The 21,778-nt window shown below is 34.3% G+C and overlaps 1 protein-coding gene across 4 annotated transcripts in view; it reads right to left on the bottom strand.

Annotated features, from left to right (window-relative positions):
- Positions 1 to 21,778, bottom strand: part of KIFAP3 (kinesin associated protein 3) — a 167,125-nt gene that overhangs the window by 86,415 nt on the left and 58,932 nt on the right. For all 4 annotated transcript variants that reach the window (XM_054547730.1, XM_024242841.2, NM_001135394.1 and 1 more), the window contains 2 exon segments: positions 18,077 to 18,255; positions 10,208 to 10,370 (listed from right to left, as the gene is read on the bottom strand). In XM_054547730.1, coding sequence (XP_054403705.1) covers positions 10,208 to 10,370; positions 18,077 to 18,255 — 342 coding nt within the window.

Here is a 21,778-nt window from a genome sequence, read left to right as displayed (position 1 = left end):
CCCTCTAACTACCCACCAAATATTTACTGAGAACATACAATGTGCTAGACATTGTTCTAGGTATTAGGAGTAAAGAAGTGAAGTAAAGAAGTGCCATGCTAATGGTGCTTCAATATTCTTCATCTGCCTCTTTCTACACATTGGCTGAGACTGATGGAACTCCATATTGTCATAAAGCTTATGTTGTTGGGGCCTGGAGGGTGGACATGGGAGGTGGGTGGTGCACAGGTAGTAAACAAGATGATTATATGGAATTTATATTCAATGATGATTAAGTACTATGGGGTAGCAGCTATATTTTGAAGATAGAGCTGACTGGATTCCTAAGAGTTTGCATAAAGCACAGGAGGGAAAGAGAAGGGCTGAGGATAACTCTGCCAGTTTTGGTCCAGTTAACTAGAAAGATGAAGTTACCATTTAATGACATGAGAAAGACTGTGAAAATAGTAAATTGAGGTGAGGGTAGGGTAGAGATCGGGAGCTTAATTTTGAACCTGTTAAATCTCAGATGCTAGTAAGGCATCCAAGTAGTAATATCTGGACCAACAAAATCAGGGACGAGGCTGAGATTATTTCTATTGCTATTTAGGAGTCATCAGTATAGGCAGAGTATTTAAATGGAATGAATGAAGTCAGCAAAGTAGTAAGCATAGATAAAGTCCAAGGACTAAGCCCTGGGGGCATTCTAACGCTTAGAAATTGGAAAGAAGAGGTGGAAGCAGAAAAGGAGACTGAGAAGGACTGGATATTTAGGAGGAAAGCTATTAAGAGTACTGAGTCCTGGAAAACCAATGGAAAAAGTTAAAGAAGGAGGGAACTGTAACAAATACTGCTCATAGGTTGAGTAATATGAGTACTAGGAATTGACCATTGGCTTTGGCAATGTGCAGGTCAGTGGAACTTGACCAGAGTAGTGTGATGGGGTGTTTGTGTGGGAGGTGAAGGGTGGGAGTGACAGCTTGATTGGAAAAGATTCAGTAGTGTGTAAAACAATGAGGGGAGGGGACAGAAAGAGGAGAGAAAGAAGGAAGTGGGAAGAGGGAGACAGAGAGGGAGATGGGCAGATACAGAAAGAGAAACAGAAAGAGATAGAGAATAGGGAGAGAGGGCATATTAATATATATGAAAGGGAAGAGGGAAAATGAAGACAGGAAATGAAGATAACTCTTTTGAGGAGAGTTGAAACGGGAAGAAAAGAAACAACATGGTAACTAGAAGGTAAAAGAAGTGAGAATGAAAAATAATCTTTTTTACAATTGCTACAAAGAGAATAAGACATCTAGGCATACAACTTAAAAGGGATGTGAAGGACCTCTTCAAGGAGAACTACAAACCACTGCTCAACAAAATAAGAGAGGGCACAAACAAATGGAAAAACATTCCATGCTCATGGATAGAAGAATCAATATTGTGAAAATGGCCATACTGCCCAAAGTAATTTATAGATTCAATGCTATCCCCATCAAGCTACCAATGACTTTCTTCACAGAATTAGAAAAAAACGACATTAAATTTCATATGGAACCAAAAAAGAGCCCATATAGCCAAGACAATCCTAAGCAAAAAGAACAAAGCTAGAGGCATCACACTACCTGACTTCAAACTATACTACAAGGTTACAGTAACCATAACAGCATGGTACTGGTACCAAAACAGATATATAGACCAATGGAACAGAGCACAGGCCTCAGAAATAATGCCAAACATCTACAATCACCTGATCTTTGACAAACCTGACAAAAACATACAATGGGGAAAGGATTCCCTATTTAATAAATGGTGTTGGGAAAACTGGCTAGCCATATGCAGGAAACTACAACTGGACCCCTTCCTTACACCTTATACAAATATTAACTCAAGATGGATTAAAGACTTAAACGTAAGACCTAAAACCATAAAAACTCTAGAACAATACCTAGGCAATACCATTCAGGACACAGACATGGGCAAAGACTTTATAACTAAAACACCAAAAGCAATGGCAACAAAAGCCAAAATTGACAAATGGGATCTAATTAAACTAAAGAGCTTCTGTACAGCAAAAGAAACTATCATCAGAGTGAACAGGCAACCTACAGAATGGGAGAAAATTTTTGCAATCTATCCATCTGACAAAGGGCTAATATCCAGAATCTACAAGGAACTTCAACAAATTTACAAGAAAAAAAACAAACAACCCCATCAAAAAGTGGGAGAAAGATATGAATAGACACTTCTCAAAAGAATACATTTATGCATCCAACAAACATATGAAAAAAAGCTCATCATCACTGGTCATTAGAGAAATGCAAATCAAAACCACAATGAGATACCATCTCATGCCAGTTAGAATGATGATCATTAAAAAGTCAGGAAACAACAGATGCTGGAGAGGATGTGGAGAAATAGGAACGCTTTTACACTGTTGGTGGAAGTGTAAATTAGTTCAAACATTGTGGAAGACAGTGTGGCCATTCCTCAAGGATCTAGAACCAGAAATACCATTTGATCCAGCAATCCGGTTACTGGGTATACCCAAAGGATTATGAATCATGCTAGTATAAAGACACATGCACACATATGTTTATTACAGCACTATTCACAATAGCAAAGACATGGAACCAACCCAAATGCCCATCAATGATAGACTGGATAAAGAAAATGTGGTGCATATACACCATGGAATACTATGCAGCCATAAAAAAGGATGAGATCATGTCCTTTGCAAGGACATGGATGAAGCTGGAAACCATCATTCTCAGCAAACTAACACAGGAACAGAAAATCAAACACCGCATGTTCTCACTCATAAGTGGGAGCTGAACACTGAGAACACATGGACATCACACACCAGGACCTGTCGGGTGGTGGGGGGAAGGGGGAGGAATAGCATTAGGAGAAATACCTAATGTAGATGATGGGTTGATGGGTGCAGCAAACCACCATGGCATGTGTATACCTACGTAACAAACCTGCACATTCTGCACATGTATCCCAGAACTTAAACTATAATTAAAAAAATTTAGTTAACATTTTAAAAGCTGACATAAAAATTTGGAACATTACTCAATTTAAAATGTACAATAATACCACACACAACAGAAAAAAAAGTGTGAATAAACTCAAAAATTCAGAATTGTCCAAAAGAGTTCAACAGTGAAATGCCACTATTATTATTATTATTATGTATGCACTCTGTAAAACACTGTCATCTGTCACCATGCGATGTTTAACTTTTATCCAAGAATGAAGGCCCTTCCAAAGAACACATTTCAATTGCGTATTTATGCTTGCTCTTGTGCTAAAACCATCCTCAAGCATATCAAACAATCCTCAGCTTATGAAATCTCTAAACCAAAGCAAATGAGAGGTGCAACAAAATATGTGCATGATGCATCAGATAAAAAGCTAGGAAAATTTAACTTTTCAAGTTACTTTTGAAACACTATCAGTACATATTCTAGGGTACTGAAGAATACACTATGACAAGGAATTTCCTTGCCATTTTCCAACCCAGGATAGTCTGAGGTAAGGAAGCAACCCTTGAGACATATCAAGGTCAAATGGCTTAATAAGTTTTGACAAGGAAAAAATGTTTTTGAAGATCTGATTCTTGGATAAGCCAAAAAAATCTTTAAACACTTTTAAAAAGGTAACACTATAAAAATCCCCAAAAAGACTGCATCTAACAATTAAGTAAAGCCAAGTTTTGTAGGTCCAATTCAATTTGCAGATAATCACATTTGCTGAAACCAATGGCTATGATAGATCTCCCAGATGGTAGCATTAAGTTACCAGACATAAAGTGTCTGTCAAAGTATAGGAATGATAGAACTGAAATGATTTATAACTGATACTGAAACTAAGCAGAAATAAATTTAGTATCCTTATGAAATCTCAGGAAATTAACATATTAAAAAATAAGAAATGAATAAATTTGGTAATATTTAAGAGAAGGAAAACAAAGGAATATTCAGATATAAGGTTTTCTATGGAACCAATTAAAATTTTAGATTTTCTGCACTCTTAGGGAAAGATCAAAACTACTCAAACAAATCAATTTCAGCATAAGATAGAAAATTTAAAATAATTATTTATAATATTCTTTACAAATCCCTTTTCGTGTCTCTGGTGTTAACAGAAAAAGCTAAAATCAAAATTCTTAAATGAAATGCTTTATGTGACAAAACAATATTAAAATAATTTTTGGTTCTATTGAATTACAGTTTCCCTTAGAGCCTTCCATGGAAAAAGGGCTGAGCTATAACACAATTTCTCCTTTGCCTTTAATTATTCAAATCACAAAACCTTAATTATATATATTTTTTTCAGTTTGTTTTCTAAGTAAACTTTGAGTGAAGTTATTCAGTCATTAACACCAATCTCACAACAGCAGGGGTCGCAATGTACTAGTTAAATGTTTCAGGAAACTGAGAAGCAGATTAACTGTTCATATTGCATAGATTTATTAGAGCACGAAAGATTCACAACTCATTGTACTCTAGTGAAAATAATCTATCATTAAATATAAAAAAGATTTTTCTATTGTGGGGGTCCCCAAATTATAATAAAGAAAATCTATTTAAAAGCTGATAGCATTTCTAGTTGAAACAGCATAAAAATCACTTATGCTAAGTTCTACCATATGCATTAGCTCCACAGAGAGGCTTCTACACCTCTTAAAAAATAAGTAATTTCTATATATGAAATAGGTAATTCTTTAATTCAGTCAACTGTCAACTTGAACATATATTAAACAGTGAGTTTATTTCTGAAGAAAAAAGCAAACTGACCATTCATATCTACTGCATACTTTTAAATTCTTTTCTCCACAGGGAAGAAAATGTACCCCAAATACTTTAAATATTTGATTTACAGAAGGTTTCCGCTGTTGAATTTCTTTAAATTTTAATTCCATGTAAATCACTCCAGTTATTTGCCAAAAAATAATCTAAAATAATTTAGATTGTCTACTATTTAACACATTAAAAATCAACTAAAAATAAAACTTAAAAAAATCCATCAGAAACAGTGATATTTCTGAAGGTTTGAAGGAAAACAAGTCTAACCACCTCCTCTAGTTCATTATTTTTCATCAAACCAACCAGGAAGACAAAATCAATGAGTAGCTAATAACTAGCATAAAAAAGGGAATACAGTAAAATACAAAGTGTCCATTGCAAATAGAAAAGGTAAATACTGTTTTGTGAACATTTTTGTTTAATTACATATATTAAACAAATGTTTAAATATATATCAAATATAATATGTAATATATAGACATATATTGACATGTGAATATACATGTATATAAACATATACACATCACGTACACATGTGAGGGTTGGGCTACACTGTAAAATATACATTTAAAATAATATACTTTTTTAACCTTAGGAAAAATATATCTTACTATGGATTGAGGTAAAAAATGTGTGAAAGTCAGTGCTCTAAATAAATTTTTCTTGTCCCTTTCAAATTCATGTCCTTTATAACACAGTTTCCTTACTATATCTTTTGTATAAGCATTGTAGCCAAAGACCACATATGTTAAATGTAACACTGAATTACTCAATTGAGAAGTTTAGCTTATTGTGTTAGGAGTTAATGATTTAATTATCCACACATGTAACATATATAATAACAAATGTAAAAATGACCATTCTAGTAATATCAGGAAATCAATTATACACTAAATGCAATTTCTTTGAACATAGCAGAGAGATACAATTAAGCAAAATCAGTTTCTTCAGAGTCAAAAGAAATGTTACAAGGTCCACACAGTAAAACTCAAGAACATTACTAGGAAGAGAACCCTTGGGGAACTCATTTGTAATTCATTTTTTTAAAAATATACAATTCAAATAAGTTCAGTTGTCAGTTTCCAAGACCGCAAGAGAATAGAAATAGATTATTATAGAAGAGAAAAATTGCTGCTATAGAAATGCTGCTGGTACAGAAGAAATGTGAAGTGACAGCCAAGGCCAGGGGAAAAACAGAAAAATTGTATATAAAAATGAAAAATACACGGCGTTCTGGGGCCATTTACCAAGGAGAAATCCTTGGGCATGGTAATAATATTTATGGCCCTGTATAATAAATTATCTTCAGACTTGCAAACTTTAATAAATGATAGTAAGAACAATAATAGCTACACACATTATAGCCTTTGAACCTAGGGACTCTGGCTCCAAATCCCATGCTTTTAACCACTACACTATACTGCTTCTCACTAAAATTTAAAATTACGTTCAAGATATTAAAGTAAATTTCAGAAAATACTTTAGAAAACAAAAACAAAGATATAATTGATTTTCAAAAGACCTTCTGCTATAAACTGAATATCTATGTTCCCCCAAAATTCTTATGTTGAAACATAATCTTGAATGTGATAATATTTGGGGCTGGGGCCTTTGAGAGGTGGTTACGTCATGAAAGCAGAGCCATCATGTATGGGATTGGTGCCTGTGATAGTCTGTTGGCATGCTGCTAATACAGACATACCCAAGATGGGGTAATTTATAAAGAAAAAAAGACTGGGGAGGCCTCACAATCATGACTGAAGGCAATTGAGGAGCAAAGATACATCTTACATGGTGGCAGACAAGAAGAGCTTGTGTAGGGGAACTCCCATTTATAAAACCATCAGATCTGGTGAGACTTATTCACTACCATGAGAACAGTATGCGGAAAATGCCCCTATGATTCAATTATCACCACCTGGCCCGGCCCTTGAAATGTGGAGATTATTACAATTCAAGGTGAGATTTGGGTGGGGACACAGCCAAACCATACAGTGCCTTTAGAAAAGACACCTCAAAGGCTCCATTTCCCCTTTTGCCATGTGAGGACATGGTGAGAAGACAGCTGTCTATGAACCGGGAAGCAGGCCATCCCCAGAGCCTGCATCTGTTGGCACCTTGATCTTGAACTTTATAGCTTCCAGAACTGTGAGTAATAAATTTCTGTTGTTTGTAAGTCACCCAGTCTATTCCCTTATAGAAACCTGAACGACCTAAGATAACTGTATGAAATGATTAAACACCCTCAATAATATAAGCCTGGAGAACTTATCAAAAAAGATCCTTTCTAGATATCTAGTGTTTTCGGATTCTATGTATTTTTCTTTTGATGATAATTTCACATATTTGTAATTTTGTAATATTGCATTATCTCATTTAACTTTTCCCTATTCATATATACTATTATTATCTACACACTGAAGATGAGAAAACTGACATACATACATACATAAAAAATACATATATATATATATATTTTAGGTAATTGCACAATACCACATAACTGGTATCTGATGAAGCCAATATTCAAAGGCATATAGCCTGGTTCCACAATCCTAGCTTTAATCAATGTGCTCTGGAATACCACAGTTGCCAGATGGACTACGTCCTGTAGGATTTGCTATGATGTGTCAGGATGTGATATTTAAGAGATTCTGGTAATCCTGAAAACCCCAAAATAACTTTCAGGATCATTTTCTTGCTCATCAATGCTCCAGTTCTACTCATTCCAAGCATTTGTCCACTCCCTTGAAGTTAGGCATGGCCATGTGATTTGCTTTTATCAACAGAATGTAAGCAATATGAATTTGTCACTTCAAAAGTGGAAGCCTTTAAGAAAAGCACGCAATTCTCCATATCCCTGTTCCTTCACACTTCTCTATTTCTGTTCCTGGTACTAGCATTCTAATAGTCATAGATTTTATGACATCTTTTTCTATCATTACCCATGTCCAAACAGTAACTATAACATTCATTTCACCTATGATATATCCCTTCTGCCCTTTCCTTTTGCCTTATACTGGACATACTACGTCTTCTCTAAACGAGGTTTTCTTTACTTCTTGTCTTGCCTATTACAGTAGGCTACTGATCTCATCTTCAGACTCTAATGTGAGTCAATCAAATAGAATACATCAATTTCCCTTGAGCAGATTTCTGATTATAACCTACCAAGCTCAAAAGTCTACAATGATTCCCATCATCAGCTGTAAGTATAAACTTCTTAGCAATGCTTTAAACTTCATAATACCACTTAAGAGCATAAATCCATTTTTCTAAATGTTATCTTTCACTTATTCTTAGTCATATTCTATGCTCAAGTTGAAATGGCAACTTATTGTTCCTCCTACCGGCCTAGCTCTAGCTATGCCTTAGGTAATGTTTATTGCTTTATCTGAATTACTTTCTATAGCCTCAACTCTTATTTTATAAATATCACCCTGTGAAAATGACAACTTTTTCAATATCCATTTCAAATGAAATCTTATCTATAAAGTATCAATATAGGAACATCCTCTCTTTTGAATCCCAATATATCCGTAGGTTGAAAAACATTTCTCTATAGTGCTTAGCGCTGTGCTTTGCCATGGTAGAGTATCAACATTTTACTGAAATAAATTGAAGTGCATATTCAAGAGAGTAAATTTTTTTTAAAAAAAATTACCTAGTTTGTCAACAAAAATGTAACACTTATGAGAAACGTATTTGTACTCAGAGTAACGTAAGTCAGCAACATTTATAGAATGTCTACTTCATAACAAATGATGATGATGTTGATTAGAAAAATAACAGTAGCCAATATTTACTAAGAAAATGTGTCAGGTACTTTGCAGGCAATTCCTCATTTGATCTTCAAAAACTCTAAGTTGAATATAGTTATTATCCTCATTTAAGATATGAGGAAACTGAGTAACAAAGAGTTTGCATAACTTGCCCAAGGTCACATGGTTAGATGTAAACAGTCACAGTTCTAATAAAACAGTCTCACTCAAGAAACTGGGCTCCAAAAGAGATGAAACATTAATTTATACATTGGATATTACGTCTTATATCCCAAAATTTACCACTTGTTAACAAATTATGAAGTGGGTATCACATGAGTGATTTCTTAAAAATCTCTTTTAAATCATACATTTTATCATATGTTACAAGGCAATTATTTAATAAAAGTACATGACCAGAAACTGAACAAACCAAATAGACTATGAATTCTTTCAGGCCAATGGCTGTAAATTGTTTATCTTCATACATTGAGACGCTGACCTAATATGTGACACATAATTATGTCAAATTTATAATAAGTGAAAGGTCACATGATTTAAATTCAAGACCAATCAACTTTACTCTTAAAGTTTTTCTTATTCCTCCTCAAATGTCTACATTGCTTTGGGTCTCCAAAACCAATTTATGAAAGTGCTCCTTAATAGAGTAACTTCTAAAATGTATAACAACATTGTTGTGCAGTATTGAATATATGGAGAAAGCTGTTGAAAAGAATGAAACTGCAGTAACGAAACAAAGGAACAAAGAGTTAAGACATAAGTAACAATTTACTTTCTGGTTAAGAAAGGCAATGGCATTGCAGGTAGAGGAAAAAAGCAGGTAAAACAGGTAGACAGGCACTTAGGCATAAAAGAGCTTATTTAGGAAACTGCAAGTGTTTCAGTATGGTCATAGTGTAAAGTATATGCTGGGAAGTGGCAGGAGCCCATAAAGATGGAAATTGAATAGATTGTAAAGAGATTTAATGCCCTACTAAGAAAGTTAGCATTATGTTGACCGCACAATGTTAACTCTTCAACTCACCTTGTCATAGACAGGTATCTCGCTGGCAGCTAAAGCAAAATAACTTATAAACTGAAGTCTCCAATACAGTACTTTCTAAGTCATGCTATACAAAATACCCTTTTTAGAGGCTGAGGTGGGAGGATCACTGGAGCCCAGGAGTTCAAGACCAGCCTGGGTGATATGGTGAGACTATCTCTATTAAAAAAAAATACCCTTTTTAACTTAATAACAAAAAGTTTCCACAGATTAGCTCATTTTTAAGTAGTATTTTAAAAGTATAGCAGAATATAAGAACTTAAATGATACCTGCGTTTTTTTTTAAGAAAAATCCTGAAGATAAAATTTTTTTTTCCTTCTTGCTTCCTTATTTTTCCTTGCATCATTACTTTCATTTTGGCTTAGTATGGATAAATAAAGTCAAAGGGTTAAAAGTTGCTATTTTATTTCATTCCATAGCACCATGGAAATCCTGGTACAGCTCATTTTTTACTTACTCTGCTTATTTTTATTATTTAGTTTCCAATCAAAGAATACAGACAGAATGCTTTTTGTTCAGGAGGCTTTTCAAGACAGAGCTCAATTTTCCAGTGATGTTGGAAATTCCAGACAACACTGTCATTAATTTCTAAAAAGCATACCTAGGAGTGCAGTGAGCTTGGGAAGCAGTCCAACTTGTACCATCTTATTCCTCAGTCCTGTGTCAAAGGATAGGTTTAGTAAAAGTCGGAGGGTGATATTTAGCAGGTCTTCATGCTCACAAGGTATCATTTTCACCAGTTTTTCAACAATATCCATTTCCACCTAAGTAAAATAATAATACAAATACAGTGAAGCTCTGTTGCAAAATAGGACAAAAAGAATATAATTATTTTTTCTTTGTTTTTACCCTAATGTATATCTGTTTTATAATTATATGTTAATCTCATACTCCATTTCAATCTGTAAACTTTCCTGAAACCAAACTTTTGAGGAGAAAATACATATGCCACACCATCCCCTCCTTCCCTCATTTAATTGCATCAACTGGAAGACAAATTACATTTGATCCTTGAAAACACTCTGCATTATTGAACACCACCTGCTAAGTACCAGGCCCTACGCAAAGAAGATCTCACCTTGGCCTTCAAGGATTCCTCAGTATAAAAGGAGATGAGGCTGGGCGCGGTGGCTCACGCCTGTAATCCCAACACTTTGGGAGGCCGAGGCGGGCGGATCACGAGGTCAAGAGATTGAGGCCATCCTGGCCAGCACGGTGAAACCCCATCTCGATTAAAAATACAAAAATTAGCTGGCCGCGGTGGCATGCACCTGTAGTCCCAGCTACTTGGGAGGCTAAGGCAGGAGAATCACCTGAACCCGGAGACAGAGGTTGCAGTGAGCCGAGATCATGCCACTGCACTCCAGCCTGGTGGCAGAGAGAGACTCTGTCTCAAAAAAAAAAAAAAAAAAAAAAAAAAAAAAATAGGGTAGACAAATAGAATGAATAATGAAAATACAATGTGATAAAAACTGAATGAATAAAATGCTCTGAAAACAGCATGGAGAGAACTACTAACCCACCTGGAAGAACAGAAGACTTCAAATTAGGAACAAAGTAAAAAAAAAAAAATGACTAAGAATTTGTTCTCTGGTTCAGAAAGGCAATGGCAATACAAGTTGAGGAAAAAGCCAGTGGATCGGCATTTAGGAATAAAAGAGCTTGTTAGGGAATTGCAAGTGATGTAGTATAATCATAGCATAAAGTACATGTTGGAGACTGGCAGAAGGTTATAAGACAGATCTACATAAAATCATAAAGGCTTTTAATGCTGCACTAAGAAGTTTAACTTTATTACACAGGCAGTAAAGTGTTCTGAAAGATTTTAAGTCCAGGAGGTGATGTGGTCAGATGTGTTCCTAGACCAGGAATACTCCTAAAATCCAAAGTCCTCGACACTAACCAAACACCAAACACCAACTTGTAAAAGGCCTATTTAAAAAGAGCAGTCTCAGAGTCCTTTTCTGTATGGTCAATAAGGTAGATGTATTTTCTGTTAACTGACAAATGGAAAAAGAGGTTTAGGACAATGAAGGCAAAAAATTATTTTAATTTTTGTCATTTAATTTGAGATGGTACTCAGTGAATATTTAAAAATCATATACAACTCAGGAGAGAAGCTAGACTAAAAGCAATAGTTGAAACTCTAGGACAGGGATCAGCAAACTATGGCTAGTGGGCCTATCTGGCCTGCTATCTGTTTTCATTCAACCTATGAGCTAAGAATGGCTTTTGGCTTTTACAATTTTAAATGGTTGGAAATGAAAATCAAATGAAGAATGATATTTCATGACCTACAATAATCATATGAAATTCCAATTTCAGTTCTGATAAATATTTACTGGAACACAGCCATGCTCATTTGTTTACCGGCTGTCAACAGCTGCTTTCACGCTACAACTAGAGCAGAGTTAGTAGTTGCAAGACAGATCATATGGCCTGCAAAACCTAAAATATTGACTATCTAGCCCTTTGAAAAGGTTTGCAAACCCCTGCTCTAGAAGATTATAAAATTGCATTAAGAGAACTTACTTTATAGTCACAGAGGACACAACTTATTTAGTAAGAGAAGCCCTGCATTCAGATTTTTTAAGGTAGCAATCGGAAAACTTTGGTCATAAAAACATCTCACACCTTTTAGTTACAAAGCAATGGCAAAAAAAGAAAGAAATTTGAAAAAAATTTATGATTTTTTAATCAAAGGATTTATGATTAATCTTGCTTTACTTTTTCTTTTATTGGAGATCTAAAATATTTATTTATACCACCCATTTCATATTTTTGCTGCAATCTTTCACTGACCTCATAAAAATCACATTAATAACTGAGCCCTTGATATACTTTTTTCCTTTCACTCTATGCAAGGAATAAACACAAATTTTTTTAAATTGCTAAAGTGACAAATTAACATCCGGTTTTTCCTTCAGACTTCTATCTACACTCCACGGCCACACTGTAGTCATACCCTAGAGCTGTTCATTACAGAGTATAATTCTATTGCCAAAGACTTCCAAAAATCAAACACAAAATAAGAGCTGATTCTTTGAAAATACCAAAGCAACTGATAAACCACTAATCTAGAAAAAAATGACCAATATCAGAAATAAAACAGAGAAAATCACTTCAGCCCTTCAGACAGAGATAAAAAGGAAACAGTAACAAAAATTTTATGCCCCTACATCTGCTAACATACAAATGAATTAAATTCCTTGAAAGACAAACTACAGAGCTACCACTCAAGAAGAAACAACCTAAACAGTCCTATATCTATTAAACCAATTTACAGAAAGAAAATTCCAGGCCTAGATGACTTTTTACTGGTGAATTCTATTAATATTTATGTAGAAATAATACCAATTCTACACAAACCCTTCCAGAAAAATTAAAGAAGAAGGGATGCTTCCCAGTTCATTATATGAGGACAGTTACTCTAATAATAAAACCAGACCAAGACATTAGGAGAAAAGAAAACTATAGAATAATGTCTCATAAGCATAACAATTCTCAAAAATAATTAGCTAATAAAACTTAGCAATATATATAAAAGAGCAATATATCATGACCAAGTAATGTTTATCCCCTAAATACAAGACTGGTAAACATTCAAAAGTCAATCAATGTAACTCACTATATCAACAGTCTAAAGAGAAAAACCCATATGATTATCTCAGTAATAGATACAGGAAAGGCATTTCACAAAATTTAACATCCATTCATGATAAAAAGTCTCAGTAAGCAAGAAATAGAATAACTTCCTTAAACTGATAGCAAGTATCTAAAAAACCCTACTGTTAACATCATGCTCAATAGTGAAAGACATTGCTTTCCTCATAAGATCAGTAACAAGGCAGGGATAGCCGCTCACATGATTCCTCCTCAACATCATACTAGAGGGCACACGCAGTGCAACAAGGCAAGAAAAAGAAATAAAAATCATACAGATTAGAAAGGAAGAAACAAAACTTTCTATTTGCAGATAACACAATTGTCTACTTAGAAAACCTCCAAAATCTGTGAGAGAGTCAGTACAACTAAAAAGTGTGTTTAGAAAGTCACAGGACATAAGGTAAATATGCAAAATCAATTATATTTCTATATACTATCAACCAAAACCAGGAAACTGGTAATTTTTTAAAGTATCACTTGTAATGGTAAAATACTTAGGTATAAATCTAACAAAATACTTGCAAAATATGTGTGCTAAACTATAAATGATGGAAGAAATAAAAAAAGACCCACATAAATAGAAAGCTATACTATATTCATGGATTGGAAAAATCCAATATGGTCAATATATTGATCCCCTCAACAGATTCAATGCAACCCCAATGATTTTAAAATGTACATGGAAAAATACAGAATAGAATAACTCTGAAAAAGAACACCAACATTGGCAGCCTCTTACTGCCTGATTTCAATACTTACTAAGAGACTATAGTAATCAAGAGAAAGAGGTATCAATGAAAGCAAAGACACATAGATTAATGGAACAGAAAACAGAGTCTAGAAATAGAAGCAAACATATATGGCCAAATTTTCTTTTTTATTTTTTTGAGACGGAGTCTCGCTCTGTTGCCCAGGCTGGAGTGCAGCGGCATGATCTTGACTCACTGCAAGCTCTGCTTCCAGGGTTCACGTCATTCTCCTGCCTCAGCCTCCCAAGTAGCTGGGACTACAGGTGCCTGCCACCATGCCACGCTAATTTTTTGTATTTTTTAGTAGAGACGGGGTTTCACTGTATTAGTCACGATGGTTTCGATCTCCTGACCTCGTGATCCATGCAAAGGCAATTTCAATAAGGTACAAAAGCAATTCAATGAATCTTTTCAACAAATAGTGCTGGAACAACTAGACATCCATATTAAAAAACATAAATCTTGGTCCATATCTTGCACCATATACAAAATTAACTCATGTATCATAGACTAAAACAATGACAAAAACCTCTACAAAACTTGAAGAAAACATAGGAAAAAATCTTTGTGAACTTGGGTTAGACAAAGATTTCTTAAATATGACACCCAAATACAGTCCACTAAATTTTTTTTTATATGCTGACTTCATGAAAATTAAAAACTTCTGCTTTTCATAGGAGAATGAAAAGAAGCCACGGAAAAGTGAAAATACTTGCAAAACGTATAACTGATAAACAACTTGTATCCAAACACAGGAAGAACTCTCAAAAGTTAGCAGTAAGAAAATTAAGCAAACTAGGCAACATATATCCTCTCTGTTGTTCCTCTAAAAAACTGTCTAAAAGCCAGGCTGATATTAGTTCACACCAAGAGTAAAACAAACACTTTATTTAAATAAATAATACTACCTCACAAATAGCTCAGCCATCTCCTTATTCCTTTTATAAATAAAACTGCCACAAGCTTCAATTATCACTAATTATATCAGGTAGTATTTTCCTTTTGAAAAAGCAACAGTGTATGCATACCCTGGTTGTTACAGCAAAACTTAATTAAAAAAAAACTTGGAGAGTTTGTTATTAATTTTTTTTTTTTTTTTTGAGATGGGGTCTTACTCTGTCACCTAGGCTGGAGTGCAGTGACATGATCTCTGCTCAATGCAACCTCCACCTCCTGGGTTCAAGCAATTCTCCTGCCTCAGCCTCCTGAGTAGCTGGTATTACAGGTGTGTGCTACCACACCTGGCTAGTTTTTGTATTTTTAGTAGAGATGGCGTTTCACCATATTGGCCAGGCTGGTCTTGAACTGCTGACTTCAACTGATCCACCTGCCTTGGCCTCCCAAAGTGCTGGGATTACAGGTGTGAGCGACCACGCCCAGCCCGTTATTAATTTGTATTTCTATTGCACAGATTAGAATGCGAAATATGTGCAATTAGTCAATCAGATGTTTAAACACTAGACTGGTATTTAACACAGCCTTCTAGTCATGTCTTTTTGGTTGATAAAAACCCAAACCTGAGAGCTAAATTTAGTAATTGCCTCAATGCCTTCAGGTCTATTTCTTTCTTTTCTTTTTTTTTCTTTTTTTTTTTTTTGAGACAGAGTCTTGCTCTGTCGCCCAGGCTGGAGTGCAGTGGCATGATCTCAGTTCACTGCAACTTCCACCTCCTGGGTTCAAGTGATTCTCCTGCCTCAGCCTCCCAAAAAGCTGGGACAGCCAATATGCGCCACCATGCCCAGCTAATTTTTGTATTTTTAGTAGAGACGGGGTTTCACCATGTTGGCAGGCTGGTCTCGAACTCCTGACCTCAGATGATCCACTTGCCTTGGCCTCCCAAAGTGCTGGGATTACAGGCATTAGTCATCCTGCCCGGCCCTCCTCAAGTCTATTTCTATAACACACAACTTATTAGTATTTTTATTACACAGTCAATGTAAAGTGAGGTTTTACCAATAATCTATCAGCAAGTTTGTTTCAGCCTTTAATTGCACCTTTCTCAGTGTTTCTGGAAATTAGCATTTAAAAATTGCTTATTGTTAATCTTACTAAAAATGTCTTTAAAAAAAAAAAAAAAAGACCTAAAATATTTTTCCCAGGAGGCAAAGAAGAAGAGTAGGAAGTTGAGTATCTCTCTAGATACTCTAGATAATTTGCTTCCTTAAGCAAATTAATGTCTCTGGTCCTCTCCTACTTCATCTGTGAAACTGGGAGGCTAGATTCACTAAGTCTGGCCTTGGATTTAAGGTCCAGTCAAATTCTAAAAATCTTGATTCTGCAGATGTCCTTAAACAAAGTGTATTTATTTCACAATAAAAGGTAAAATCCATATCATCTCTAGTAAAAATCTGGCTAATCAAATACTTAATCTTAGAAGAATAACAAACTTTTCTAAACCTCAGTTTTTCCTCCTCAACAAAAAATGAGGTTTAATGAGATAATTTCTATCATATATTCCAATTCTATGATCTTACCAGAAAATAACTTTTAATAGTCAAGATCTTTTTGATAGACTAGACACATAACTGTATTAGTTAAATCTAACTCTAATACATACATAATAGATACATGCTGATACAAATCAATTTGAATTTTGAAAACTTACTAAAAGTGAACTTAATTTGACCACATAAATGGAAGAACATACTTTAACTTATAGCAAGGGGAAGCAATTATTTAGCCATACTCTAACTACTCAGGACTGTTTATATACTACCATGTTATCATATTCTTCTTAGATATAAGTGAAAACAAAAAACGTGTTTGATTAATCTAAGAATATTCAATCCCAAAATAATATCAGGCACATCATGAACATAAATAATTATATACTGATAACAAAAATGACAGATACTAAATATATAGGGCAAAAATAAAATTTCATACATTCAATAATTATAATTTAAGGTACTTATTAAATCTGATAAATAAGTCTCAGGTTTTCAAAGGGCCTGCCATATCATTCACTATAGTATTAGCTACTTCCTAGTTCATTTGATTTTAAAATAGAGTAGGCAGACATACTATACATTCAGACTATCTAAAGGAGAAGCCACTTTTGCCAGTACTACACAGCCACATAATGATACACAGTTCTAAAAATTATCCTCAATGGAGTTAAGGTCAATGATCCAATAACTTCATTTATAGGAAACTGCTCCGAGAAAATAAGCAGAAATATAGACAAATACGTATGTACAAATACGTGCAGTGAAGAATTATTTGTAATAGACAAAATTGTAAACAGCTTAGTTATCTGAAAACAAGGTAGGTTAATATATGATATATTGACTATATTATTGTACATAACAAAGACTTTTTAATGACATGGTAAAAAGCAGATGAGAATTTTTATTTTATCTTTATGTATTTCTATATTATGTATATTCTACACAGGTGAAAATGATATATGCTCAACTTGTATTTCCCAAAGATCATTGTATCAACACAGTAAAAGATGGCAAATGAAAGCCTAGTATAATAATTCAAGCAAGAAATAAAGAAGGTATGAATAAAGAGGGTATCAATTAATATAATGGCACTAGAATGAAAAGAAGAAATATTATAGTTTCAAGAGATTTTTAAGAAACAATCAACAGGTTGTGGCTGCCAAGTAGAACAGCAGGTAACAAAGAAGAATTGTAGGTAACAAAGTGGAAGTGTAGGTAACAACGAAGAGATTTGGCTAAATTTTAATTCCACAAACTAAAGTCAGAGATGCAGAAGGCAAAATAGCTTAGGGTAAAATAACAAGACCAGGTGACTCTGAAGTAAAATTTTAAATTTAAACAAACTTTCTATATATTATGTTTAATATGGCAAGATCCATTCTATATATTAGAAATGATTTTTATTCAGAAAGCTTCAATCATCTGGAATATTAACTAATATGGAATACATTTCTTAATGAAGCAATATCAATGAGTTATTGCTATTATAAAATCTTTATTCAGAATTATCTCAGTAGGGGAATAAACTGTTTAATTTTTTTTCAAAATATTCTAACTTGAAAATGGCAAACATGAACTATTTCAAGAAAAAGCTTTGTAAGTTACCATATCATTTTTATTCTCCATAAAAATGCTGAGTTTCTTCAAGAATGACACAACTAGAATTAGCAGCTCAAAATTGTCCCGATCAAGGGCTTTCACCAACATATGAACTATGTTCTTGTTCCTCATTTTCAGCTCGGTACGAGTATCCTCAGCAAGATTCAGAAGCAAATAAAGAGCAACTAGAAAAGTAAAATATATGAGTTAAAGAATTAGTATACTGAATCAATAATTTAGAAAATCATTTCTACTCACCAAGGCAACAGAGATAGCCCTAAAAAGGTAATATATTATTTTGAAAATTTTAACTGGTTAATAATTGGTTAATTAAAAAACATTTATTTTTACTGAATGGGGTGTGTGTGTGTGTGTGTGTGTGTGTGTGTGTGTTATCTAAAACAAAATATACATATAAAATAATTCATACAATGCTGAGAAGGACACAATAACCAAAATAAAACGATTCCTGCCCTCTTGGAGCTTAGAGTTTAATAGAAATCAAATGGCAATTAAAGGTAGATAAGTCAGGAAAAAATAAAGCAGACAGAGGAAAATAGTTTTTATACATATAGAAAACAAGATAACATATTATAAAACTTTAACAACTAAAGTCTGCTGTGTTAAAAAGTGCAGTAATCCAAAATATACAGTATAGCTACAGCTAAACTTGAGCCTACTAAAATCAACTTTTCATATGCAAACTGATTTTCTGTTAGTCACTATAAGAAAAGACCTTATGAAATTCAGTAATACAATTATTGCACTAGACAGAGTTGAAGCCATTGTTCGCTAGTTTTAAGTAAAATTTCTTTCAGATTTGTGTAATAAAAATGCTTAGGTTCTCAAAAGAAACTTATTTTCTTTTTATAATGAAAACGATATTAATAGATAATGCTTTCAATTTTTCCTTGATTGACAGGGAGCTTCAGAGTTCAATTTCTGTAAGAATTATGTAGGCTTTTATGGTCAATATAGTCTTTTTGCTCTCGTGGCCTCATTGTTTTAGTATTTCACTTCATGTATTCTTGCAAACTACCTCTCAACACTTATGAAAAGAAGAAATACATGCATATGTATATACATAAATAGATAAATATAAAATTTATTTATTTAACAAATATTAGAGATGGAAAGTTAAATCACACTTATTAAGTACCTATTGTATGCCAGGCCTGTTGATGTATAAAGGCTGTTTAAATTCTAAAACAGTTTTATGAGGAAAGAAGTATTATAAAAATTTTACAGATTGGAAACCTCTGATTCAAAGAAATTAAATAACTTTCTCTACCATACAGCTAGAAAGTGGTAGTGCTAAATTAAAATTCAAGCCTATCAGAATCCAAAGCTCACATATTTACACTATTATATTATGCTGACTTTCTGTGCAAGGCACTGTCAAAAGGTTTTAGAATTACATTGAAAAAACAAAGAGACTTCTCTTTACAGCCAAGATAGATATAGCTGGTTGAATATTGTCCTTTTAAAATTTATGTTCACCCAGAACCTCAGGATGTGCCTTATTTGGAAACAGGGTCTTTGCAGATGTAATCGGTTATGGTGAGGTAATAATGGATTAGGGTGGACTGTGAATCCAATGAGTGGTGTCTTAAGAGGAGGAGATGACATAACAGAGACCAATAGAGTGGAAAGAAGGCCATATGAAGACAAAGGCAGAGACTGGAGTGATGTAGCTAAAAGCCAAGAAGCACTAAGGATTGCTGGGACCCACCAAAAGCTACAAAGAGACAAGAGAATATTCCTCTCCAGAGCCTTCAGAGAGAACATGGGCCTGATGATACCTTGACTTTGGCCTTCCACCCTCCAGAGCTATGACAGAATAAATTTCTGTTGTTTTAAGCCACCCGGTTTATGGTAATTTGTTATAGCACCACAGAAAATTAATAGGATGGGGTTTTAAACCTTTGCCTGACAACACCACAAAAAAAATCTGACTGAAATACACAAAACAAAGATTTTCACAATAGTGGACACCAGACAATGAAGGACAGTAATCCCTGAGAGATAAGAAATAAATGAGATAGTCCTATGTTTGCCCTAGAATATTGCCTTGAGAGTTTCCAGGTCACAAAACAGTGAAGGAGAATCCAGGCAGAACCTGATAGAATCCCTGAGTTAAGGAGATGAAGCCAAGAATCCAGAGATGCCAAAGAGTTCACAGAAAAGAGTACTAAAGAAGAAAGAGCCGAGCAGAGAGAAACTCTGGAGTTCTAACAGAGGTCTCCCTCAAATATTGAGTTGAGTATTGATTGGAGCATAGGAATTTAAGGGAGGCTGGGACAGAACAAAATGAGAGGAGTAGAAGAACAAAGCTGAAAATAATGTCTGCTTCTACCAACCATACTGGCAATCTCATAATTCATGCATTAGTGGGTAGAGCCCTGAGAAGGGTCTTACCTCCGTAGTGGGAAATAACTAGCTTTATACTAAATGCTGCTTCTGTCCAGACTAACAAATTATAAGATTAAGATCCAAGAGGATCAAACTGTTTCCAAGTAATTTAACTATGTCCCCAAATAAAACTCAAAGATATTTTTAGGAATAAAAAAATCCACCTACAACAATGTAAATTTCACTGTCTTGCTTCTTTTTTTTTTTTTTTGAGACGGAGTTTTGCTCTTGTTGCCCAGGGTGGAATTCAATGGCACGACCTTGGCTCACTGCAACCTCCACCTCCCGGGTTCAAACAATTCTCCTGCCTCAGCCTCCTGAGTAGCTGGGATTACAGGCATCCACTACCATGCCTGGCTAATTTTGTATTTTTAGTGGAGATGGGGTTTCACCACGTTGGTCAGGCTGGTCTCGAACTCCTGACCTCAGGTGATCTGCCTGCCTTGGCCTCCCAAAGTGCTGGGATTACAGGCATGAACCACCGCACCTGACCCTGTCTTGCTTCTAATCAAAGATTTTCAGTCATACAAGAAGCAGGGAATATAACTCAAAAGGAAGAGAAAAATGAACCAATTGCAACTGTCCGAGAATTGACCTAGAGTTTAATTATAAAAACGGAACATTATGTCATATAACTGTATTCCAGATCTTCTAAAAGTTAAGTAGAGACAAGGGAGATATAATAAAAAATATTCAAACTTCTATCACTGAAAACTACGATGCTTGAGACTGTAAACTAGATGAAATTAACAGCAGTTTAGAGATAGAAGAAAAAAGGATTAGTGAAACTGAAGACATAATCACAGAAACTATCCAAAATTAAACAGACAGAAAAACATGGCAAAAATGTAGAGTATCAGAGAACTGTGGAACAACTTCAAATGGCCTAATACATGTTTAACTGAAGTCCCTGAAAAAATAATAACAGAAACATTTCCAAATTTAGTGAAAATTATAGACCCAGAGTTTCAATAAGCTCACTAAACTCTAAAAACAAGAAATAGAAAAAAAATTACACCAAGGCCCGGTGTAATAAATTGCTCAAAATGAATGATGAAGAGACAATCTTAAAAGCAGTCCAAGAAAAAGAGACCTTATATTAATATACAGACAAAGATAGCATGACAGCAGACTTCTCATCAAAAACAATGCAAACAAGGCAACAGTGGAGAAACATCCTTATAGTATTAAAAAAAGTTGTCAACCTAGAGTTCTAAACCCAGTGAAAATATTTCAAAAAGATAAAAATATTTTAAAAATGAGACTTTTTTAGACACACAAAAGATAATTAACCAC

This window comes from Pongo abelii, chromosome 1 (genome assembly GCF_028885655.2).
Source record: "Pongo abelii isolate AG06213 chromosome 1, NHGRI_mPonAbe1-v2.0_pri, whole genome shotgun sequence".
Lineage (NCBI taxonomy): Eukaryota > Metazoa > Chordata > Mammalia > Primates > Hominidae > Pongo > Pongo abelii.
Note: the sequence above shows the minus strand (reverse complement) of the source record. Positions and strands in the feature narration are given on the sequence as shown.